General features: G+C 40.3%; 2 protein-coding genes across 2 annotated transcripts; one reads left to right on the top strand and one right to left on the bottom strand.

Annotated features, from left to right (window-relative positions):
- Positions 1–16,686: 16,686 nt before the first annotated feature.
- Positions 16,687–20,926, bottom strand: LOC143885833 (protein FAR1-RELATED SEQUENCE 5-like). The gene is made up of 2 exons (XM_077389886.1): positions 20,776–20,926; positions 16,687–17,747 (listed from the first exon to the last, which is right to left on the bottom strand). The coding sequence occupies exons 1-2, from the start codon at positions 20,924–20,926 to the stop codon at positions 16,687–16,689; spliced, it is 1,212 nt and encodes a 403-aa protein (XP_077246001.1).
- Positions 20,927–22,461: 1,535 nt separating this feature from the next.
- LOC143886127 (30S ribosomal protein S31) lies at positions 22,462–22,967 on the top strand. Its single transcript, XM_077390091.1, has one exon. The coding sequence runs from the start codon at positions 22,519–22,521 to the stop codon at positions 22,783–22,785; it is 267 nt and encodes an 88-aa protein (XP_077246206.1). The 5' UTR covers positions 22,462–22,518; the 3' UTR covers positions 22,786–22,967.
- The last annotated feature ends 4,050 nt before the right edge of the window (positions 22,968–27,017 follow it).

Below are 27,017 nucleotides of genomic sequence, written 5' to 3' on the forward strand. Positions count from 1 at the left end.
GAACTCTCATTCCATTACACTATTAGGTGATGTGAAATTTGTCATTGCTCAGGAATATGAGGGATCGAATTCAACATTATGAATATCCTATTTTATATGGAAATATTTGTGAACCTTCTTCTCGTCCTCTTGAACCGCCATTGAACCTCATAAATAAATCCATCCGTGCAGCGTCAGCAACACCTAATCGAAATGACGTTGGTGCTCCGAAGAACATACAAATATTGGGCAGAAACCGAGAAGATACCAATATTCCTCGGAATCCGAACAGATATTCCGTGGACTTGAACGAAGACTATGAGGACCCTATTTTTAATGTGACAGAGGAAAATACATGGTAACATATGAGCACTGCCATGTAATCTTGTAATTACTAATTACATTTACTTCGCCAGTTCTATGTTTCTCTCATACAATATTCATTCTAACATACTCCCTACTGTGCAGGCACGATGCAGAGTTCAGCAGGGATTTCCATAGTGATATGCATGTTAGTGATGGCATTGAATGCGAGGATGGTAATAGTATAAAGGGTGATGATTCATTTGGTGATGATGACTTCGTTGAGGACAGTGTGCGCGAAGGTGACTTTGGTAAGGAAGATGAGTGCGAAGCTGTACGCCCCCTCGTTGGTCTACAGAACGTTGTGGGCGACCCGTTGTGTAATACATATAGAAGGGAGCGGTTGGAAGTAGATGAGATGGTTGTAGATGAATTAAATGAGGGACGTATAAGACTTGAGGAGATGAAGGTGGGGGGAATCTTCCCGAATTTGAAAGTATTTAAGAACAAAGTGAAAGAGTACGCAATTGAACGGAAGTTTGTATTCGTCCCAGTAGATTCAAAGCCTACAAAGTATGCTGTTAGATGCAAGGATAAAAGTTGCCCCTTCAAAATCAGTGGGAGAATTTGTTTGGATCATGTTATGGTAAAACGGTTTGTGCCAGAGCATACATGCTCAGGTACTATGAGGGGTAATGACCATCCCCTTGTCACAGCAGCTTGGGCAGCAGACACCTGTCTTGGGTTATTTCCCTGCCCAGGAGACGTGAGGCCTACTCTGATAAGAGCATACATCAAGGATAAGTGGGGTATAACCATAAGCTATGTCAAGGCTTTCAATGCGAAGGTCATTATACACGAAAAAATGTGTGGAAATGCCAAAGCATCTTACCGCATCCTTCCTGCATATGCTGAAGAGATGGAGAGATGCAATCCTGGCACCATTATGTGTGTATATCGAAGTCGTCAGCTATGGACCGGTGGAGATAATACATTTTGTCGTTTATTTTGGTCATTCGGCCCTAGCATTCGCGCCTTCAGTCGAACAATTAGACCACTGATACTAATTGATGGGACACATTTGCGAGGCAAGTATAAAGGAATTTTATTAGCTGCCACTGCAGTAGATGGTGACGGTGGGTTATTTCCGTTAGCATATGCAGTGGTTGAGAATGAGATGTATGAGAGCTGGCTATGGTTTCTTCGTTTACTCCGCCAAAGGGTGATACCAGCCGAAAAAAACAACAACGAATTCACTATTTCCTCTGATAGGATGAAGGGTTTGCCTAGAGCTATAGACGAAGCATTGCTGGGATCATACCATAGCTACTGTATTCGTCACCTCAATGCCAATTTCCTGAAGACCTTTAAGAGCCAAATACTTTGCAAACTTTTTTCGAGAGCCGCATATGCTTTAAGGGAGAGAGACTATAAGGAGACGATAGAATGTATTAAAGCGAAGAACGCAAAAGCAGAGAAATGGATATCTGAGATTCCTAAAGAAAAGTGGGCTAATGTATACTTTAAAGGGTCTAGGTGGAATATGTTGACAACTAATGCAGCGGAGTCCTTCAACAACGTATTAAAGGGCGCACGGGAGTTACCCATCGCGGCTCTAGTCGATCACACTAGATGGAAAGTACAAGAGTACTTCCACCTTCGCCGCAAGGCTGCTTCTGAATGGAAAACGCATTTGACCCATAATGCAGAAAAATGGTTAGCCAGATCATGTCTGTATGGCAGTAAGTTCACACCCCGGCCGTGTAGTTGGAATGAATATGAAGTGATATCGTCAACTAATACGGATCGTGTGGACTTAGAGCAGAGAACGTGTACGTGTAGTCTGTTCCAAATTATGGGATTGCCGTGTGGGCATGCCATAGCAGCCATGGGAGTCAACAAGCTGGACAAATATAGGTACTGCCAGGATTGGTTTTTGGCTTCAACTTATCGGACTACATATGACGACGTGATTCACCCTACTTTAGATCGCACACAATGGCCGGAGCCATCGCATGTTTTAGAAGTAGTGTTGCCACCACGAGTAAGAAGACAGCCTGGACGACCCAAAAAAGTACGAATGGAAAGAGGGCTACAATTTGGACAACATCACAACTGCAAATCATGTGGGGAACCTGGACACAACAAAAGAACGTGCAAAAATCCCCCCCTTGTAAATCTTCAGTTAAATATGACGCCCATCGGTCCATCCGCACCTACAGAAAATACGTATGTTCCATTATTACTCACTTGATATGATTTCTCTATCAAACCCATCATTTTATTGATTGTTGCATGTTTTTCTTGTAGGTCCGGTGTCTCATTCGCACCTCCTTTCTTTGCTTAGGGATGGAGTTGTTGGTTTGTTTGTACAAAGTGGCATTGATTTTGGGACTCTTCATACTGCACATAAGTATTTACTCACACAGAATTTGTATAAATTAAACGTTATTATAGACTTATAGTATTACATTGGTTGTACAGCTGACCGTGACTGTTGTAAAACTTATCATTAATGTATCATTGGTGTTGTCAATATCATTGGTTTTTACTCACTACCGAAAAGTCAGTCGGCCCACATTGTTTGGATCATCTAAATCATTCATTTGATACGCCATCACATATATTGGGTGTGCTCAAATAATCAGGTCCATCGAATCGAGGTAATCCTTCCATCTGTGGACGAACAAAGTGTACATACGATTACTCGAAAGTCTGAACTTAGCGTTGGACTTCCCAATGACGAGAGCGGAAGCGCAATATCACTTCTTTCCCGTCCGAAGTCTGGAAGTTGGTTCGGAATTCCGACTCGGATTGCCGAACCAACGTCCGGACTTCTGACTGAACTGAAGTAGAGTTGGGAAGCTACTGGACATCATTCGGAATTCTGATCCTGTACTCGGATTTCCGAAGGAAGTCCAGTACGTTGGCAAGTCTACAGGAGTCCCATCGGAAGTCCGGAAGTTGGTTCGGATTTCCGCCTCGGAATTCCGAACCAGTACTCGGATTTCCGACGGAAGTCCAGTAGGTTGGCAACTCTACTGGACATCATTCTGAAGTCCGGAAGTTGGTTCGGATTTCCGACTCGGATTTCCGAACCAATACTCGGATTTCCGAATGAAGTCCAGTAGAGTTGCCAACTCTACTGGAGTTCCGTCGAAAGTCCGGAAATTGGTTCGGAGTTCCGACTCGGAAGTCCGAAGTTCAATCGGAAGTCCGAAGGAAGTCCAGTACAACAGCATATATGGTGTAGGACCGGGTTCATGTACGTTACTACACGAGGATCTACCAATTCAATGGGCTTGATCACATGTATACATCATTTGTGGCGCAAGATCATTCAGATTATATATTAATGATGATCATTTGGGTGGTGAACTCGTAATGTTAAGAACTTGATGTTTAAAGCACATATCTTTTGTGTCGGATGGAGAAAAGAGTGGAATTGTGGAACATGTCAGTTTACCGGTCCCCACTACATTTTTCATCTTTACCCCAGTAGAAAGAGCTTTTTCCCGATCCTGGTCACTCAGAAGCTTTTGTATTTTTGTTGTTTTTTAAAAAAAAATTATGAGTAAGCTGGGGTTAGGCAGGACCCCGACCAGATATATTTATGGAAACCAAAGATATACATGAAGGAAGAAAACAACCCCCTTACATAAAAGGGGGGAACAAAAAGAGGCAAGAAGCCCAAACAACAACATCCAAACACAGGACAGAACCTGCAAAAATAGCCCAAAACAAAAAAACAAAGCTCGAAGCCCCAACAAGCATGAGAGCAACAAACAACCAGAGAGGCAGATCACCAGGCAAGGAGCAAGCCACAGCTACAGCCCTCTCAGGTCTTGAATGATCTCACCTGAGGATGTTTTAAGCTTAATAGAATCCGGGAAGTCCGGACGGCTGAGATTTTTCTTCCTCCCCAGGAGTGATTTCTTTGCGTTTGGTAGGGGCAGAATAGCTTGGAGATGAAGGGGTGGATTTCTGATCATTGAAAAGATTTTCCCAAGGGAGACTTGCTGGTGGCAATAGATCAATCCTCATCCAGAAGGTTGCTATTGAAGGACCAGATGTTGAAGCCATTCCTCATCAACGACTTCTTCAAGTTGCCACAAACGCTGAAGAGAGCCAGGATTTGGAACAAGCCTTACCTGCAAACAAGCACAATTATCATAATGAATAAGTAGAACATTTTGGTGTTTCCCAATTGTGTGCAAAATATCCACTCACCCTAGCAGGTTGATTTCCGCCACCTACTTCAGGAACGAGGAGAGCAAGTATCGGATCACCCGCCAAGCAATTGAACTCTAATGCATGTACAACCAACAACAATGACTCCCAGGTAAGAATGTGAACAACTTATAGGGATACTTTCCCATAGACCCCATTCAACATTTCCGAAAGTAAGGAAGCTCGCATAGCCGTAATATCTTTCTGGGTGAAATCGAGGCTAGCGTCACGGGTAATGTATTCCATCTCTTTCAAAACGAACAGCCCACAGTCGTGGCTGCAAAACATGAAGCAAAACCGAGAAGAAGAATTAATCGTTTACGGAGGTATCATAAACTGAAGTAATTGCACGTAACATACCTGTTACCTTGGAGGGGCCGATCGACCACTACATCAATGGGGAATGCACTTATATCAATGTCTTTGACCATTCTGAACCATTTAACAAAGTAATCGACCTACAAATCAAGAATTCCGTACGTTAGGGCAGTAGTAAGAAAAAATTAATTAATAATTGCCATACGAATCAAGTAAAGAGTAGTACTCACAAGGGGTTGCACCTTCCTAGAATCTGTGTGACTGTAAAGAGAATCGTAAAGAAGGAAGGTACGATGCCCCATATCCAACACGAGAAGTACCCAATGAACCATATCAATGTTAATTGGAATGAATACTTTTCGTATCTCTTGAAGAGGGGTGTTCTCTACACGAGTTACGAATCTGGAACATGCATCGGGACGTTCACATCTTTCGTCAAGAATAACTTGCTGCAACCAAAAAAAGAAATGTTAGAATTGCCCGCAGCTTCAGAAACAAAAATCATTACTTATAAGTTAATTTAATCTCACAGGTAGATGGGTAGCAAGGCAAATGCATGATCCCTTTTTTTTTGTTCGCCAACATTCGTTCCGCAAGTTCAAGTAATCCGTATATACATTAACAATCTACAGAACAGACCATAGGTCAACGAGAAGGAATTTAAGAAGATATGTGTACCAACGCATTATTCACGCTTTACGTTACTAACTGAACCATATAACATCTTACCGGAGATGATATCCACCCTCTACGATCGGTTAGTATAAGCAAGTCTTCTTTACACATGTGGTACCCATCACTGCGAATGACTCTCTCACTGCAAATCGAGTAAAAAGTCACCTACCTCTATGGACCTTTGGTCATATAATTGTACTGAAACAACCTATGTATGAAATTAATCGGAGATATTAGAATTAAAAAACAATGTAGGTTGTACGAAAATTTACATAGGTGCTACCGCTGCCAATGCATCCACCTTCATCGCTGCAGGCCCGGTGATATTGCGAAGAGCATACATGCTTTTCCGGTTGCTTATGACATACGGTGAACTGACTGCTCTACTAGGTTGTAACTTCCTTCGACGTTGCTTCACATTTTTTTCAATGCTCCCAATAAATTTTTCATCTTCTTTCTTATTTGATTTCTTACTCTTACTGAGGTTCAAATCAGGACTGTCAAGCAAGATAACCATTTTAGCTGCAGCATCCCTGACATCCCTAGTAATTAGGCTATCAATAGAGATATGTTCTACGCTATCATCAACTATGTGTTTCCCCATATCATCTACAAAAACACCATCCCCTACTTCCCCCTTCGCAGTCACTATCTCGGCTTCCCCATCCATATTGTCGGCCTCTCGTTCCCTCTTTCTCGCTATCTTCGTTGGGATATTATTCCCTGACTCCAAACCTTCCCTCTTTCTTGAACCTCTCCCGAACAAATGAATTTTTACCTCCCTCATTTCACGTTCAACTCTGGTTAACCTCTCCAACAATGAACTATTTGTAACAGATTCATCTACTTCGGACTTCTCATGTGCCCCACTTCCTCTCCTACTCCTCGTCCTTCTTTCCATCCCCTGCTCTGCTGCAGTTGGCGCCATTGAATCCCCCACTACGCGCACAATTGGACCCATGCCATCCCCCAATGACCTCTTTGTAACGGAGTCATGTACCTCAGACTTCCCATGTTCCCCTCTTCCTCTCGTACTTCTCCTCCTTCGTTCCCTCCTCTGATATGTCGCAATTGGCCTCATTGGATCCCTCAGTACAGGCAGAGTTTGACCCATGCAATCCCCCACTGGGACCACAATTGAACCGACTGAATCGCAAGGAATACTACCATCGTCGTGTTGATCATCGAGTCGAAGTAGAGATTCTTCCCTTGCCGTAGCTTCGACCCTCCTAACCACCTGGAATACATTCCATATTACTAATTACAAATACGACTGTAAAAATAACACGAAAGACATACAACGACCAACATGCATTATACTCTCACCTCTGTGGCTTTCACCGTCCCATGAATAATACAGTTAATCAACTGTTGATGCTCCATCTTCTTCGTATTCATCTGAGCGGTCCACTTAAATAGACGCGGATACGCATCAGGAGAATTAGGTGCCCATAACGTGGTATACTCAAATAGCCATACCTGATATCAAAGTAGATTAGATCCGCATAAGATAGAAAGAAAAAAACTATATGCAATGAATGGAAATTACCTGTAAAATGATAGAGCAACCCAATATATGTCCCTTTTCACCGAGTGCAGCATGTGAATCTAATGATCAGACCAAGAACTCATGAACGGGAAAAGCCCATGCAACATTTCCTATAGTCTGCAGATCAATATACGGGAAGAGGCAAGAACATGCCTTCTGGTCCCTCTACGCAAACAAGACAGTGCTGCAGAATAACAATATCAAATGCTTCACAGTCGACTTCACGAAGTCTTCTTCGTCTGAATCCATATCGGCATGAATAACCTTGACCACCTCGTCAAAGGTGGCGGTTGGACTCCCAAACCTCCAACCATCCACAGTATCACTGCTAGACCAATCAAATTGCGGCCTTTCCCCAATCATACTTAAACCTAATATTTTAGCTACATCACTAACTAGAAATGGGAGTACGATGCCGCCCAAACAAAAAGCTTTCCGTTTGGGATCCCATTTATTTACCATTGTCGTCAAAATCTTCTTCCGCAACTCGACATCTTCGAGGCCCTCATGCAGAATCAAATCTGTAAATGGGGTATCCTTTATGAAATCCCTATGCACATCCCGTAACCGAATATTTTGTAGGGACTCGTGAAAGCGTGATGGACAGCATCTAGATAAGACATATTTCGCCTGCAAAAATGGCACTATTAAACAGTTGAGCGAGAAACAGCAGGAGATGCAGACGGAAAATATAACAGTTACTCACCATCACGAAAATGGAAACAATTGTTGGGAAAGATCAACAATTTTGTTAACTTCGTCTGTATCTGTCGAAACCACCAACAATCACTTGAAACACAATATTAGTCTATTCAAACACAGTATTACTTCATTGAAACAACAAGGATAAAGAAACCATATGTAATCACTTTAAACAACACAGGGCTCCCCAAATAACTGGAAACAACCAGACGTAAAGATCATGAACACCATATATGACAACCGTAGCTAATCCCTTCAAATTTAAACAATCAAACATCGGTTCAAACAACATATGGCTCCCCAAGTAATAGCAACCATAACAAACCGTACGAGAGTCAAGCAAAACCATTCAAACTTAAACCACCAAAAATCACTTAAAACAACCATAGCTATATAGATACTTGAATCAAATTCATAAGAACCATCATAAACATTCCATGCAAGCAAGACACGGAATATAACGATAATAACATTTAATCCATCCATCCATAATAACATATGAAACCCGTATATAACATAACATCCATGAACCATTAAAAAAAATTAATTTTTAAAAGAAACATAACATCCATCTATCCATAAATCAACCACAGCAACGCTCTAATGATCTGGGGGCAACAGATGGTGGACCAAGTTGGTCAGTGAAGAAAGCTACTCCGTGAGTGAGGTGACCGCTGTGCCGAAGTCCTGGCGGAGGGTGGAGATCTCGGTGCGTACCCCAGTCAAAGCTTGCTGAGTCGCCAATTGCTCTTGATGATGGGATTGTAAAAGCTGATGAACCGCGGTAAACTGCCCATCAAGGTGCTGACGATGTGCACGAAGCTCCTGCGCAACAAACTCTTGTGATGCAAAACGCTGAGCCGGCTGACGAGGAGGGGGAGCAGGGCCCTGTATATCAAGCCGCATGGCCTTTATAGTTTTAGCATTGAACACAGTTGCGGGACTAAGGCGTTCTTCACCACCTTGTATCAACTTCTCATGGTTGAAGACATGCGTGAGAAGCATCCCGAATGGTAGACTAGCCAAGGCCTTTGTCCTCGTGTCCTCCATGAACCTAAGGAGGATGTAGCCAAGGTGAAGGGGCGTGCCGCGAAGAAGTCGGTGCATAATAAAAGCCTCAAAAGGCCGGACGATGTCAGCATTGCCTCCGCGAGGCGTGATATTGCTCGTCAGAATCTTGTGTAGGACTTTGCACATAGGGGTCAGGGAATTGTAGGATACGTTGGTTGACCCGTCAGTAGGTGGGCCTTCGCAACCAAGCTCCCCATAGGCGGCGACCGGATCATCTATACAGGCACTAATGTCATCCATGGTTCCGGGCCAAAAGTAGATTTCGTCGCCTGTGGTGGGAAGAGAGACAACTTCACAAAACTTTTGAACTGTCATATGGATGGTTTTGTTGTTTACTCTGGATTGGAAGACCTTCAAATCTCTGTTGAATCTGTAATTGGCATAGAATTGCTTGACGAGAGTCGGGTACGAGTCACAGTGAATTTCGAGAAAATTGACCCATCGAAAGGCCAGAAATAAGGGTTTCACATTATAAACTTCGACATCTTTAAAAATGACTTTCCTACCTCGGAGTATGCCCTTCCTTTCTATACGACCGAGGGACCCAACCTCTACATCTGCATCCTCATTGCCCATATCCTCATCAGAGGCAGGAGGACTAGGGGAGGGCTCACGGATAGCCTTCCTACACCGTTTGCGGGTGGAAGACCATGCATCTACATTCACATTCTTCTTTCTTTGCTTCGCGCGCTGCATGACTATAGGGGTTTTGGGTTAGGTGGTTAGTGGGGTTCACAAAGTAAAAGGGGAGCCGCTTTCGGTCCTTATCTGCACAAAGCAGGAGAATAACTTGGAGGGGAAGATACTTTAAGTAGGAAGATAGTTGAAAAGTTGAAATTAAAGATACTTCAAAGAAAACCATGTTTCAGAAAGTTTGTACAAACACACTATTTAGAGACTTCGAACCACTTGAAACCAATGTTAGGATAGAGGAACTACGGAACCACATATTAGAAAGTTCACAAATATGATTAGTGGAACCACATATTAGAAAGTTCAAACCACAATAACTGGATAGATCAAGTACAGAACCACAAATTACACAGTTTGAACCAGTAATACTGGATACAGGGTCCATGGAATACTGGTTCCAACTTCGGCAGAATAAGTGGTTTCATGGATGCAACTTCCATGGAATAACGGTTCTAACTTTCAAACCCCTAATTGAAACCCTTCAAACAAATTCAAAACAATGCAACCATTGAAAAGCATTGAAAACCATGGAAACCCCAAATGAAACCCTTGAAACCATTGAAAACCTATATGCAACCATTTAAACCCTAAATGAAACCAGGCAAACCATTGAAACCATAAATGCGAGCCTAAACCATTGAAACCCTTTCAAACCAAAAATTATACTATTGAAACCCTTTGGAACTAAAATTGGTTCGAACTATATACAAAAAGAGAAACCAGATGAACCTATTGAAAAATGCCAAAATAGAGGATCCTTGTTACGTGCAGAATCTGTACCACTTATTTAGTTATTTTCCTTTATGTTAATTTTCCCGTAGGGTCACTCCCATCTATGTAATGGAGTTGGTTTTGAGTGATTGTGGTGTCAGTTATGGAGAGTAAGTTAAATTTTGGTCCCATCCCATGTTTGGTTGCCTTTTAGCACTAGTTTTTTTTTAATCCCACTCTTGTAATGATTACTTCTGGGGTGAAATTTTTAATCCCACTTTTGTAATGATTGAAATGTCATCCCATCCCAAGATAACCCCAGGAACAAAAATAAACTCAGGAACCAAAAATAAGCTTGAGAAGATTTTTTTTCTACCCAACAGTGCAACCAACCAAACAAAGGTTTTTTTTTTCCCACCATATCTCCCAGGGTATTTTTTTCTCCCACATAACCAAACATGGGATTTTTATTTTACCGGGATACTTCTACGACTTTTTTTTTCCCACCTATCTCCCAGGGTATTTTTTTCTCCCACATAACTCCCAGGAACAAAAAAAACCTGGCAATCATACAGAGCATAAAGAGTTCTTATTTTGGTGTTACATTTCTTATTTTTGGTGGAGTTAAGACAGAAGCCTGTGGTTTGGCCATTTCCCACTTTTAACCTCGTGGTTTGGAAGTTACCAACGACACCACCAGGTATGTGGCATGCAACAAAAGCGAAGAATCCTAAGATCATCTCCTGCTGACTTACCAATTCTCCTATCAACTGTGGATGCACGTTATCAAGAGTTTTGGCATAGCTAGGGTATCTCAAGGATCAATCAAGAAAGTCATTCTTAATTGGAGTATAGGCCCTTTCGGCGAAGCTGGTTGAATCACATGGAAGAATGTCCCATTTGTTTTGATATGTCAACTTTCGAAATAAGGAACAACTGAATAGTGAAGGAGCACGAGAGAGAAATAGGAAGAATACTGCTAGATATCAAGATTGTTATACTATGGGAAAGAGGGAACAAGCTCAAAGCCCCAAACACGGTGAGTGATATTCTAAGGGGTCGGACAACGAATCTCATGGAGAAGAGTGGAAAACCTAAAACCTCACTAAAGTGGTACACCCCACCCCTTGGATCAATCAAATTCAATTTTGACAGAAGCTACAAAGGAAGCCCGGGCTGGGTAAGGATTGGGGTAATCTTCCGTAACTACGATGGGTAAACAATCCCATGCCATTAAAAAAATATCTTTAAAAATCTTATCTTTTTCTGTATCACTGGGCATATGTGATGCAAATGAAGTAGAAGCCCATGCCTTAATCTTCTTTTTTTTTGAATGTTGAAGCTTTCATTAAAAGGAAGAAGACCAAGATGGTCGAAACTCCAAAGATTACAAGGACAGAAAAACAAGAGAAGCCCGTGCCTTACTATGGGGGCTGAAATGGTATTCAAATGCTAGACTAGAGCCACTGATCATCGAAGGGGACTCCTCTAACGCCATCGCTTGGGCTGCTAGTAAATCGTCAGGACCTTGGAAGCAAGATAACGTAATAGCAGAGATTAGATATTTGTGCTTATTCTAGCACTTCCTAAATCTCATCTTACATGTCCAGCATTTCCATAGGTTTTCATGATTTTATCAGGATTTCCAGCAAAATTCCGAACCGAAACATTTCTGTTTCTCTCACAACTGAAACCGAATTCAAAACTGAAGTTTAAAACCTTGGTTGAGCCTCGTTTAGGCCTATAAAATGATATGAAGGGAGACCAATTGTCATCGCAGGACAATCCTCCCCTACCAAATCTCGTTGACGTCCTTTTCTTTCCTTCAGCATACCACCTCCTTCAACGATTCCTCCATCAATTCTTCCGATGAGGAGCTCGATCCTCCCATCGAGTCTTCGACCGACTGGGACACTCCAAGCGCCCATTCCTTCTTGCCCATATTGCTCTTTCCATCATAGGGCCTTCAACTAATTGTAAGGTTGAGACTCTCCCATCCTTGCCATTCTTCGTATGTACAATGGGGAACATGTATGGGAACCACTCACCCATGGTACTTACCACTACAAGATGAGGTATGGGAACTACCTACCTTTGCTGCACATGAGAACTCCATTCCTTGTATCACCTGGTAGTCGTACAAGGGCATTGTCGTGAGGTTGATGGAACTCTACGAACTTTACTTCCACACCTTTTCCACCCTAGGGTGGGCCTCCAAGTTTACGACCTTCACGGGTGTAAAGTCATTCGCAAATTGTAGGCCTAACGGCATAGCATCCTCCAACACGAAGTTGCGAGTTATGCATATGTACACTGAAGCCTCGTGGTCTTCCCGTTAATGAGCACGTCCAAATATCATGATTTCCACAAAAACCCTAATATTTTAGGGCTTTTTTTGTTTTTATCAATGTTCTCTTTCTTAAAATGTGGGTTTAATGTACCCATGGGGTGGGGTTTCATTGTCTGTGGTGGAGGTGACGGCGGTGGCAAATGGCGTAACCCTAATCCCTCTGCAAATGGCTTCAAACCACTGATAAGGGTATTTCTGTCCTCAATATATTAACCATGTTTAGTTTTACTCATTCCGTCAGGTTAAACTAACGGACCGTCAACAGCGGGGGTCTACTAAAAAATGTCATAAAGTTGAGGGGGTGTCATTGCTAACTTCCAAACCACGGGGTTAAAAGTGGAAAATGGCCAAACCACAAGGGGTGTATCTGTATTTTTCCCTTTTTTTAAAAAAATACATTAACTACATGAAAGTTTCATTATAGATGTTGAAGAACAAAAGGGACAACAAATATTCATCACAATGCCAATTAGAACTTCAAATCATCAACTTTGTTCGAGGCTAGCATTACCTTAACCAACAAAAAGAAATTCAAGAACAGGAGGGAATCTTAAAAGGGAAAAAATACAGGCAAAGTTGCTCCATGATTACCAGGTTGTTCTGTAACTCAGTATGGATCAGTTTTTCAAAATGCCGATGGGGTGAAAATGCAGCGAAAGTGAATCCTAGTCGACTTGGTTGATGCGGCTGAGTACTTGGTTGATGAGACTGAGTAATCGGTTGACTCCCCCACATAAATCAGGAGAATCAGAGGAGCTTTGATGGACTTTGTAGGACAAAACGCGGACTCGGCCAAGAACACAGCCAAGTTAAAAAGAGTTCACTTGGGTGAGTCCATGATGATGTGGGGGAGTTTTGAAACTATGGCATGGATTAAACATTTAATGGAATTGAAGGGGGTAATACAGAACAAGTTTGAGAGGGGGTAATATAGAACAACTTTGACATGGTTCTTGTCTACTTCAGTTTCCATTTGCTAGAGTGCTAAATTGTTGCATAGGTTGTCATAAGTTTGAGATGGAAAATATTCATTTTTTTCTTATATTTACTTGAAGCGTAAGCTAATCTTGGAACTGATATTAAGTGAAGACATCTCTCTCAAGAAAGTTTTGGTAAATGCTTCTAAAAGTAAGTAGGTCTTGGAAAGTTGTATTGACTTATAAATCCCTACAATTAAATATTGGGCTTTCATGATTTAACATTTTAAAAATAACATTTCCAATATGAAACTCTAAAAGCAAAATTTTTTTTGCATGTATGTGCTTCTGTAGAGAACCTTAAACCATCCCAAGTTACAGAATATCAGATAGCAACTGGGTATAAATAATAGAAAAACCAGAACCCATTGATTTAACATATCTGTGTATTTGCATGTAGGTGCTTTGTAGATAACTAGTGTTGAGTTCATTTACCAAAAGAGAAGGAACATACAAGGACACAGATTCAAAATGCAATTGCTTCTCAAAAATACTCCCAAATCGTTAGCGAAGGAAAAATGGCGGAAGATTCACAATGCCCCTTGGGATCTAGATCTCCTATGATTTTTCTACTCATTATTCACATTTTAAGCCCTCAACGAAACCCTTTCAAACACAAAATCAAAGCCCAACGAAACCCTTTGATATAAACCCTTTATCAAAACCCATTAAAATCCAAAATTTTCAAAATCCATACAAATGAAACCCCTTGCAAAGCATTTCAAAGGCTTCAAAACTACATACTCATGCAAATCCCTCTCACAAACTACCAAAGAGGTACTTAAAACAGCTTCAGATACGTGAGATCCAACCCATCACGAAAAAAAACCCAAATTTAAGAAAACCCTACATCAAATGTTTAAAAATTACCTTTGAATAGTGGACGAAGCAGATTTCCGGCGAGAGGGGATGTTTTCCGGCGAGTAGGTGGTGCGTCACCGAGATTCACGCGGACGTACGACGGTGACAACGGTCGTTTCTCCACCGGCGGTGAGAGTTCTCGTCGGAGAAGAGAAAGGTAAAAAAAAAACCGTGTGAAAAGTAAAAAACAAAAGTATAAACAGTGTAAAAGGTAAAAACCTAAAGTAAGGGTATTTTTGTCTTTATACATTTTTTCTCTCACCTCACACCCTTTTTTAATAATTTACAAATTACTACCATTTTTTCATAATTTCGAATAAACATTGCATTTTTCTCATCAATTGCCCTTTAAATTACTATTATACGTTATTATGTATTATTAATTTGATTAATAATTAGCATAATAATGTGTAATCCAAATGAGGATAGTTATTCCCAAATCGGTTTTGCAAAAGTTTGTAAGGCACACAACACTCCTAAATCAGTTGGAGAGCCTGGGAAAAAAGTCTCAATTGCTCAAGGACTTTGAGTTGCACTCAAACTCCTTGTTGGATAATAATTGCTAAATTGTAGGATCTACAAAGCAAGCAATTTGTTTCCAACACCAACTCTTATGAGATAAGGCCACAAGGGCTGGAGGGAGGCATCCATACATGTTCTCCCATGTATCTTGAGTGCCCCCACACAGCCTTGGAGGTTTGGGAGAGTCCCATTCACTCGAGGAGTCTCAATTCAAGCCGGTTTCTCAATTGGATTGGAATTGGGAGAGAGAAACAAGGATTTATCAAATCAAAACTCTACTTAATATAAAAAATAGAGGGGAGGATGAAATTTCAAGTGTGGAATACTAAAAAATTCGTTCTCCCTTACTTCCCCCTTTGAAAAATAGTTTTTCATCTCTCTCTCCCTCTCTCACTCTCTTCCAATTGAAATAATTTCAAAGAGAAAGGCTTCAAATCAATTTCTTTATTCTCTACAACAAAGGTATTGATAAGATCAAACCTTAAATAGGTGAATAAGAGTTATTCACATCCACAATAGTCCGAGCAAAGAAAAAGAATCCATCGGTTCAACTTGTGGGGTCCGCGACGTTTAGAACAATCGCAACTGTTCGAGGAGTAGATCAAGCAGCGTCATTCCTTGATTTTTTCTTCAAAGAGGTATTTATTTATGTTTGATTAACTTAATTAACTAATCTAGCCTATGATCTTGGGCAAAAGAAAGATCAAAAGAAAATTTTAAAATTCGATGTGATTTTTGTTCCGCTGCGCCTAGCGATCTTGCCTGAAGGGGATAACCTTCCTTCACAATGAAGGCCTAGAAACAACCCTTGTTCTTCTCTTACTTTGCACACGAATAGGTCTATGGGAAACCTCTCAAAAGTGAACTCTCTCTCTCTCTCAATGAGTTCTAGTGTTGTGGTGTGGGGCAAGAGGGCCAAGGGTCTCTTTTATAGGTAAAAGCTCTGATAGTGCTTTCCTTAATTGCCCAAATTTGTTTGACAATTAAACCCTAATTAGAAAGTGCAATTAGAGTCATCTTTCCCTTCCCAAAGGTTTTCAAATTCAAGGGATTACCCTATGAACATGAAAGGTTACTAAACATGCAAGGCCACACTCAAATTAGCAAGCCTAAACATATCAATCCTTATCTTTTAGGGATTCTATCAAGTTTAGAAACTCTAAACTGTTAGAAACTTTCAACACTATTATCCATTGCGAGTGGATGTCACTTAAATGTACCATTTTTCCTTCATCAATTTGACATTTTATCTTGTGTGCACAAGGAAGACCCATTGTTGCTGTGAATTGATTCATGCACTCAGTTGGATTCTGTTTAAAGCTTGCCAATTCATATTGCTCACAAAGCTTCCTCAATGAAAAAATTGATATATGACCAACAAGCTCATTAAAAAATGAGATGCGATATTTATGAGGAACCTTAATTTTTTCCGTTGAAAGCTTAGCTTTGATTTCTTGAATTTGGTTCTCTGTAGCAAGGCATACTTTTTCTTTAACCAAATGTACGTTACTAGTTGAAACTTATAAATATCCTTTAAGCCGTGAATGTGCACCTTCTAATCTAGAAGTGACACGACCCCCAAAGTGAAGATACTTGTTTGTCCATGCATTTAAAAAGTGTTCTTTATGAGAAAGCCAAGTATCTTCAATGTACTTGAGAGCAATTACCTTCTCACTAAAGTTGGCTTGGAATTCTATCAAGCGATCATAGAATTCTATCTCAGTCGAAGCTTGTATCAAATTAGTCTAAGCATATAAGAATACCTTCCAATCATTTCCATCGTCAAAGAAAGATTTACATTTTGACAAGACATTTTTCTCAATATGCCATAAACATAAAAGATTGGCTGCTCTAGGAAATATCACTTGGATGGCCTTCATCAAGGCCAATTCTCGATCAGTTATAATCACAACAGGTTGAGAATCATCACCCAACATAACATTGAACTTTTCCAAAGCCCATCTATAATCTTCTACTTCCTCGTTTTGTAGAAAGGCAAAGCATGAATAGAAAGAAGTGTTGAAGCTTGTTACCCCGACAACATCAAACAATGGCATTTTATATTTATTGGTCTTATATGTGCAATCCATTATAAATACATTTGAATAGCTTTTGCTCAGTGCTATTGAATTAGGGTGAGAGAAGAATAAATGTGTCAAATGACCCTCTTCATCATACTTGAAACTGTGTTGGAAGCCACCACAGACAAGTTCGACAAGTTCATCTAATAGAGCTTGAATTGGGGTACGGCCCGATAACTTTTTCTTACGAATCTTGGCTTTCAAGTTGTAAACATCCCTTGATATTGCTAAATGATCTGGATTACCATTTCTTAAGGCAATAAGCATTTGACGTGGTTGTATACCAGTATTAGCCATCTCTTTAATTTGTAAGATCTCTTCCTCTGAAAAACGACGACTATATGGATGGCATGAGATGTCCTCTAAAGGTTCATGATTGTGTTCTCCATCGTTTACCTTGAGTCTCCATGAACCGTCAGGCATCCTTCTACCTTCCATTCGAAAGGGACACCTTATAAGGCAAGTGGATGTTTCCCTTTGGCTATCAGAGACCTTAAGGCACTTTCGATAACTACCTCCTCTATCACAACCAAGGATTAGACTATGGTCTCTCCTTAACTTTTTAATAGTTACTATATAGCCTTGAGTCTTACCAAAACCACGAACATGCTCAAGAAAGGCTTCTCGAGTTTGAAAGTACCTCGTTGGTGGTGGAAGCATTTTCTTGTGCTCAAAAGGTTCTTCATGATTTTGGCCACTTATCACAGATGGGGGAGTATATAATTCTGCATAAAGTTTTCAAATTAATGTTAGAATTTTTTGCTAAATAATTAGAAAAATAGAACATAGAATTTTTAATAGTATGTGAACAACAATTTATGAGCAAAAGATAATGCCATATCCAAAATTTAAAAACAAATTTTGAAGCGAAAATCCTAATTAACAAACAGAAAACGTAGAGGGAAACAAATGAGTGTCGTCAAATTATTAAAAAAAAGCTAAACGAACATAAAAACTAGGCTGGTTTATAATGAGAAACTCCTTGATTCTATGACTTTGTAGAAAAAGTTACAACGCAAAGCAAACTTTCATTCACTGGCTAATTAAATAATGAAATATAGCAAGTAACTAAGGCTCTGTTTGTTTTGGATTTTGAGAACTAATTGTGAGTCCAAACTGATTATTGGATTCAAAATTAAATATAATTTTGAGTCAAATAATAGTCCTGGACTCACAATTGGTAATCAAAATTCAAAACAGATAGGGCATAATAATAGCTTAAATCATGATACAAATGTCGATGGCATATTATACAAAACGTACATGACTTGTGAAGAAAAGAAAATAGAGTACTTACTGCTATAAAAGAGAAGAAAGCACATTATTTGTTTTTTAAACATGGATCTTCACCATATACAATTAGACATATTTAATATTTCAGTATAAGCCAACTCAGTCATTATACCCTTGGAAAAACAACAACAAAACAATAATGTCCAAACAACTATATAGCATGTTCAGAGAGATTTTGCTTCCAGAATATGCCCTTGGGTTAAAGTGTTCGCACAAAACCCTAAAAATTTTACGATATGCATATATGATACAAGAAAGCAATTAGAAATAGAAGAAACCATGGAAATTAGGGTACGAAAGGCCCATCTTTACTCTATATGCATACATGATATAGGTATAGGAACTGATGAATGTTGGAATAAAATGAAAGCAAAAGCCAAATGAAGGAAATAAAATGTATTTTTAAACCCAAAAGGGATTCATTTTCTCCAACTCCTAGTTGTCAATAAAATTAAATTTAAAGCATTCTATTGAGGGAAATCTAGAATGAACAACTGCATTAATACTATTATGAGAAAAATATAATCTGAAAAATACTAAACTCTAATCACAAAAAAAAAATAGAAACCTTAAAACAGGCAAGAAGAAGATGAATAGCCAAAGAAACCCTAATGTAACACCGTAGCGGCATTATCTGGACAAAAAAACCCTAAAAATTTGAGGCAAAGTTGATTTGATCTCAAGCAATGAGAGAACATACACAAGGTAAGAGATGAGGGAGGAAGACGTACCAGAGAGAGCAAGAGAGAGAGAGAGAGATTTTAAAAAACGGGGCTCCCGCGGATTTCTAATCGCAATGTTTACCTTTCCCCTCTTTTTTTCTCAACAGTTTAGGGGATGAACCGGTTGGGGCAACTATTACTTTCCCAGCCGGTATGTTGCGCAAAACGACAACCAAGTGGAGCGTTAGTATCATTTAACGTTGGCACATATATCAGTTCCCTATGGGTATTATTCAATAGAATGTGTGTGATGTGCTTACTTTTTGACACATATTCGTCCTTAGGTAGCAAAGTAGGAATGTGATGCTTAAGGATTCACAAATCCTAGGGATCAAGGAGATATGGCATTCCGGTTCTTTGCAAACCTTAATAGTTCATGGTTGTACCATTCCCATGGATACCACCTAAGTGCTGGAGGTCCCACATTCCAATGTCACAAAAAATGACAAAAGGCCCTTATCTCATAAAAATGATCAAAATACCCTTATCTAATGGGAAATGAGAAAAAACAGAAAATCGTAGACAAAAATAAGGGAAATGATTTCATCACAAACATATTTTGATACATGTGCTCACTTGCTTGTCTTTTAGTATTTAAAGGGTCGTAAAAAAGTTATTACGATTTCCAAAAATCACTTTTAAGCCAATAAAATACTAAACGACAAGCAAGGTGAGCACATGTATCAAACCTCAGTTGTGCTGAAATCATTTCCCAATAATAAATCCTAAAGTAAACTTCTGTCATAGAAAATATCCAAAATGTCCTCATCTCATGGAAAATAATGAAAATATCCTTATCTCAAAAAAGTTAACTAAAATTCCCTCACTTCATAAAAGTGACCAAAATCCCCCCATCTCATAGAAAATAAAATGAGTAAAAAATAGGCAAGTATAACAAGACCTACCTATGTGCAAGATATAATCCATTCATTTATTGGTTGCCTCCATAGATAGGCATACAACATTTGTTTATTTGGATCCACAGCTGAGCCCACAGAATTATTAAGATAATAGTTAAAACCTTGTAGGACTTTACAATCTCCTAGTTCTTTACCGGGATTTGCTAGGGACCATCCAATGCTAGCTATTGCATGAGAGAGAGAGAGAGAGAGAGCAACCACCTAAGATTAATTAAATGAATGAGACAAAATCTGAGCCTATGTGGCTGCTCTCTCATGCAAAAGTCGGTCCACGAAATGCCTTCTATGATGGTCCCTAGCAAATCCCTTCTTTACTACTAGTCTAGAACTTCAAAGACTAGGTCACTTCAAAGTCCTAGTTGAAAAGTCTTGGACAGCCTCCAAAGTCACCCACACTCCAGACTGGACTTATTAAGTAAACCTGGCAAAAAGTGACCCGGACCCGTGGGTCCACCTGGCGCACCCGTAATTTACGGGTCCGAGTCACAAATTAGTGAGCTGTTGAAATTTCAACCCGGCCCGTACGGGTCATGTCAAAATTGGCCCGGGCTGGGTTTAGCCGCAGGTGCCCGTAAAAACCCAAATGATCGGAATTTTATATGGTTTATACGGTCTATTTAAGGTATTTTTCATTTGTCACTCACGACCCATGAGTCACAAAACGAAAGAAAAGAATATGGTTAGGGTTCTTCGACAACTACACACGAGAGAGAGAGAGAGAGAGAGAGAGAGAGAGAGAGAGGGAGAGAAGGAGAGAGGGAGAGAAGGAGAGAGTGAGGAGGCCATCTTCTTCGACAATCCCGCCGGAATCCGGCAACCAACCTCAACCATCGCCACCTCTATAGCCATGACCACCATCTTCATGGCCACCATTTCCTCCATAGCCATCATCTCCATTCTCCCCTGCAAATCCAACCAAACTCTAACTCTGATTCCACCCCCATTACCACCAATCACCACCTCCACCATGGATTCCGACCAGCTTGGCTTCTGAAATCCACACCACAGCTACCTTCACCATCTCCACCATGGAAAGTTTTTTCATGAGGAAAAACATTATTTCTCTGACTTCCCTCTAAATCGGAATCAAACAGGTTTATCTTCTTCTTCCTTTTTTTCTCTGCATTGTTTTTGCAAATTCTAGGGTCTGTGCAATCTTTGTGTTTGGGTTGGATCTTGGTGAAGGGAACTAGGGTTTCTCTAAGATCATAATTTTAGGGTTTTAGTTCTGAAAAAAAAAATCATCTTCTTTATAAATTTTAGGGTTTTGGTTCTGAAAAACATCAAAATTTCTTAAAAATAACCGACTGACCTGCGGGTCGACCCAGCCTATACGTGGGTGGGGCAGGGGGTCCAAGTTCACCAAATTGTGACCTGTAAAATTCTGGGTCATTTTTGTCCCAACCAGTACGACCCGGACCGGCCCACCTGTTTGGCAAGTTTATTCTCAACGGTGACTGCAAAGTCACTGGGAATTCAAATTCCCATGTGATTAAGCCCCGTAAATATTAATTAGGGATGTCAAACAGATCAACTTCGGATCGGATCCACCTATATATGTCTGAGTCACAATCTATTTAAATCCCTTATTGGTTGGATCAGAGTTGGAGAGTCCTTCGGATCCTACTTCCCATGCCTTGGTCACGATCCTTTTCAAATTGGACCGTCCATCGGAGTGTCTTAGTAGATGCGACGTCACCACGAATTAGGAACTTAAAGTCAATGGTTAGAGAAGAAGGCATCTCAAAATTTGAGAGAGATGAATGACAAAATACTGAAGATTAAAATAGCTCGAAAAATGGATATCTCTTATTTTTGCTAAAATACCCTTGAAATAAGTACTTAATGGATAAAAATAGCTCGAAAAATAGATCTCTTATTTTTACTAAAATACCCTTGAAATAAGTACTTAATGCTATAAAAAGGGAAATGTTATCAGCACTACTATATTTTGATGAGGGCACTCCTCACTTTATTAAAAGTACGGTATGGCCCACACCATAGGATGATCCAAACTGTCCCTTAGATGGCCACAACCTAAATAGGTTGTCCCTCAAAAGTCATTTTCATAGATTGATCCTAACCCTCCGATCTGAATGTTAGAGGGTTGATCCTAAACCTCTATAGATCGGAGGGTTAGGATCAACCTATGGAAATAATTTTTCGGGCACAACCTATTTAGGCTGTGGCCCATCTAATGGACGGTTTGGATCATCCTATGGTGCGTGCCATACTGTACTTTTAATAAAGTGAAGAGTGCCCTCATCAAAATACAGCAGTGCTGATAACATTTCCCTATAAAATTTGAAGGTTATTTTCATAAAATAACCTTTGGATTTAGGGCTGTCACGGGCTTTTATTAGTTGTCTGGATCCGATTTGTAATTTTTTCGGATCCTAGGATCAGTATCCAAAATATGTCCACCCATTGATCAGCCCTAGTGTTGTGGGTCCCAGCGTGCAAACCGTGTCCCACTGAACCCGAGACCACATTAATTTTAGATATGTAACAGACGCAAGAGTCTTGTTGGAATTGTGTTTTTGTTCCTTCGGCTGCCGGCAATGGCAATGCAGTGGTGCGGGGCGATGGCGCGGCGAGTCTTTCTGCCTGGGCAAAGCATAGCACCGGCGGTTCCTCTTCCAGGAGGACTCTCTTCACTCCCTCCTCTCCTCTGCGGGCGAGGCGATAAGAGGACCAAAAGAGGGAAGCGTTTCAAAGGCTCATACGGCAACTCAAGGCCCAAAAGAGAGAAGAAGATAGAGAGGATCAAAGACAAGGTCGAGGTCCCCAGGTCTACTCCTTGGCCTCTACCTTTCAAGCTCATCTAAATTTATCATCTCTTTCGATTCACTACTTTCTAGGGTTAGGGTTTTCTTTCATCTGCTAATAGCACAGGTTTTCTACTGTTGTAGCATGTAAGTAGATTTATTTTGATGAACTTAATGAATCAAACTTGTAGTTCCTGTAGGAATTATTGTCAATTTTATGAAATGTTACAGGTTGTTATGGATTTTGGGTACTTATTTTCATTTCTGCATACTTTTTCTGCTAATATGAGGTGGGTCTGAATCCCAATACTGAAAGATCAAAATGGGTTTTTGGGAATTTTAATTCAGTAGTGAAAATAAAAATAAAATAACTTATCTGCATCCTTTGAAGCTTTGGGATAAATTATGGGAAGAAAAGGGGTTGGAAGGGTCTAGATGCTTAGATTAAAGGGGCCTAGATGGATCCTTGAGAGCAATTAGCTGCTACTTATGCTTTTTTTTAGGACCACATGATGTAGGGTCTCGTTAAGAGGGCTTCGTAGGATGACAATTTTCGGAATTTCTTCCAGCCAAACTATGCATTTTAGTCAGCTATTTTTCTTATCTATGAAGTGATGGATGCTGATTTGGTCTGAAAACTTTCCAAATAAGGTTTATGTGATCTTGAAATGCTTTATGAAGTATAAGTGTGATACAAATAACAAACCTTCATGAAGAGGAATGCTAGGAAAGTAATATTTCACAGGTTCATTCTGGTGTGCTTGTAAGGCTTTTTAATGTGGTTTTATATTCATAGCCCCCTTGATTACCTTCTTTGATACTTGAAATTGCTATAAACTGATCAGTTGCTCAATGGTATCAATTCTACAATTTTCATGTGTGTGAGTTGCTAGCTTTGAGTTATTTTTCTTGCCAATAATTTTTGGGTACTTGATAGACACATTTCATATGAACTTCGACATTTCATGTGCTTTCGACACCTGTATTTTATTCCTTATCATATTGGAAGTACATTTCTCATCATACTATTTCTTAGTGGCATTTTTTTAGGTGTATTGCTACGATTGCAATGCTGCCTGCACCAATTACCAAATGTGCTTTTCTTTTTTCCTTTTAGCAGTGGTGGTACTTGGGCCAAGGGAATATGGGTCTAGAACACTGTGTTACATAAAAGTTTTTGAACGAGTTGAAGGTTGCTGATGTAACCCGTTTCACAATGGGACTATTTTCAGTATTTAGATGTTGTTGAAGGAGATTTAAGTCGACATATCCCCCATGGCAGATAATCCATCGTCTAACGTTTTGTAATGAACTGTCTCGAACAAAAAACTATGAATTTCTACCTGTTAGAGAATCTTGGCATTCGAACCACCACAGTCAGATTGCATGCCATCAATTTTCTTCAATGGCCATGCTCTGCTAAAATGGTGGGGGTATATAATCAATGAAATATTAATTATGATCCAATATCCATCTTTTGATGTTTTTGGCCACATACTTCATGGAAAGTGAAGTTAGGTGTGGGTTGTGTTTCCTTAGAATAGCCGAAGACGTTTGGATATGGTTCATGAGATTTACTCATATTAGAGTCACATTGTTAGAATCTGCCAACTCCACCAAGATACTGCACATTATTGTTAAGGTGTTAAATCCCTTATTGAATATCCAACCACCATATAAGGCTTTTGGGAGGATTTGATGTTTTATGATGATACAAACTTTTCTTCTTCTCAAGGCAGTTCTTGCAAACATTCCCATTTACTATTTGTCGGGTTTCAGATGCCCCATGAGTGTGGTTAACCGAGTTGAGCAGATCTTGAGGAACTTCCTAGGGGGTGGATTTGAGGACAAAAAGAAATTTCATCTTGTTATCTGGGAGGAGGTCTGCAAACCTATAATGGCCCATAATGGCTGGAGGCTTAAGTTTTGGGAGACTGAGAGGTATTAACAATGCTCTACTTGGGAATTGGTTATGGAGATTTGGGGAGGAAAGACACCAGCTTTGGACCAATGTCATAGAGAGTAAGTATGGTTCCTAGCCAGGCAGGTGGACCACTAACGACCGGTTTGGGAGTTGTGGTATGACTGTGTGGAGGGATATTCTTGGGCTAAAGCATAAGCTCAATGAGCGGATAAGATTCAGTGCTTCCTAACAAGATAAATTGTGTGAAGGGATGGTGTTGGCTGCAGCGTTCCCTATTCTGCTTGCGGTGGCTTCAGAAAAAAAAGATGCTTTTGTCGAAGACTGTTTTGAGTGGGAGGAGGGCCGAGTGGAATGGAAGATAAAGTGTAGGCGAAACTTCTTTGTGAGGGAGTTTGATGGGGCAACTTATTTGTTGGATCTACTGGGTCCTTTCTACATTAAGCCAGGCAAAGGTAAAAGGCTTTGTATTTGAAGCTTGTCTGAGGTTTCAACGTCAAATCCTTTTACCACAATGTTGTTCATTCCTCTCCTTCCTTTAGGCTAGCCAGGATGACGCATTCCAGCTCCACCTAGATTCTATGTGTTCGGATGGATTTCCTTTTAAAATAAGACTAACAGTGGATCATTTGTGAAATCATAAGATGCTTATAGTCGATTATTGCGCCCTGCATGTGGAGTCATGGGAGACCGTGGACCATATCCTTTTCAATTGTGGGTTTGTTGGAAAAATTTGGCGTCACATTCTTTGGAGATTCTATTTATCTTGGGGTTTCCCAGCTCGGTTTGGTGATCTCCTTGATTGTTGGTAATTCGATCCTTGGAGGGGCCAGGGGAGAATTTTGTGGAGTGTGGTGCTGTTGGCTACAATGTGGGTGATTTGGAAAGAAATAAACGTTCATGACTTTAGAGGCTAGGTGAAAAGCTTGTATTAGTTGTTTATGAAGGTCATCTTGCTCACCATTTCATGGGTAAAGATCCTTACTTTAGATTTATGTTGAGCTCTAATCCCCGGCGGTGTTGCCAGGAGATATTTTCTAATGGGGTGAAGAAGGGTGATGGGGCAAAGAGGGATGCTCCCTCTACCCTGTGGTCTCTTCTTGATCTTGGTATGTTGGAGCTTAACTTTGGTGGCTCGAGCTTGGGTAATCCTTGGCCAACCAGTGTAGGTGAAGTTCTTAGGGATGATCGGGGACTGACCAAGTGGGCTTTTTCTCGTCCCATTAGGATCATGGACTCCAATGAGGTAGAGTTGAGAGTGGTCTTGCAACGAATCAGGATTACTTTCTCAGGGATGATCGGGGCCTGACCAAGTGGGCTTTTTCTGGTCGCATTAGGATCATGGACTCCAAAGAGGTACAGTTGAGAGTGGTCTTGCAATGAATCAGAATTACTGAGCCGAGAGACGTAGCAGGCTAATAGTGGAGGGAGATTCGCTTAATGTCATCAGGTGGATGGACGAGAGCCACCCTCATCCTTGAGATTTGCCTATATGGTTGACGAGACTCGGAACTGTGTGGCGTATTCCCTAGTCCGATTCCAGCATGTCAAGAGATCGACCAACATTGCTGCAGATAGATCACCGTGTCTTTAGAGATTTTTGCTTTTTTCTCTAACATACCCTCTTTATCGTTAAAAAAAATATTGTTCTTTTTCCAAGGATGCTAAGGAATGGAAGCAAGACAAAGTCAATGTCCTTTAAGTTATTAAGTAACTGAATTTGATTCAAACTTTTCTTTCTGATGGAGGGCATGATAGGAATCGAAGACAGCTCCTGAAGGTGTACCCAGGAAGACCCAACTCCAAAGTCCCAATTCTCATTTGGTTTGCAACTGATGGACAGGGGCCCACATGGGAGATTCCCTAGCTAAAGGATCTATTCAACTTTCCCTTTGTTGTAAGGGTAATTTGGTCCTTTAATTGTTAAATCTTTTAAAGTTATTTTAGTAAGCAAGAGGGCCCACTTATGTTTAAGAGGTCACTTAGGTTATTGACTTAAGAAGGTCCCACCTTTCACTTGCAGCATAAAAAGAGGCGGGGTTTAAATTTTGAGGTTTTTTAGTTTGTGACCTAGTCCAAGTAGGAGCTTGACCAAGTCCTAATGACAAGTCATGGGAACATGTGTCATGTTAGGATAGGTTGATCTTTTTCCAAACTAGAGCAGGAGCAGAGTCCTAAGACTACAAGAAGTAGATTTTCGTGCATGTGTCATGTTAGGATAGGTTGGCCTTTTCCAAACTAGAGTCGAGCAGGAAGACACGAAATTTTGTGAACAATGCGGAGTCGAATTTGTTGATTCTCGGATACAAAGATATCAAATGGAATACATCAAACTGGCATGTCCAGTGACTCATGTATGGTATTTTAAACG

The sequence above is a fragment of the Tasmannia lanceolata genome, unplaced genomic scaffold (assembly GCF_043159265.1).
Source record: "Tasmannia lanceolata isolate RefF3 unplaced genomic scaffold, GAP_Taslan_0.1 ptg000011l, whole genome shotgun sequence".
Taxonomy (NCBI): Eukaryota; Viridiplantae; Streptophyta; class Magnoliopsida; order Canellales; family Winteraceae; genus Tasmannia; species Tasmannia lanceolata.

Coding starts and splice junctions, on each gene's coding strand:
- LOC143886127 (XM_077390091.1), top strand. CDS start 22,519: ATGGCAATGCAGTGGTGCGGGGCGATGGCGCGGCGAGTCTTTCTGCCT.
- LOC143885833 (XM_077389886.1), bottom strand. CDS start 20,926: ATGGTGGAGGTGGTGATTGGTGGTAATGGGGGTGGAATCAGAGTTAGA. Junction 17,748..20,775: donor GGTGGCGATGGTTGAGGTTG/GTTGCCGGATTC, acceptor AACTTTATGCAG/AATTATATACTCCCCCATCT.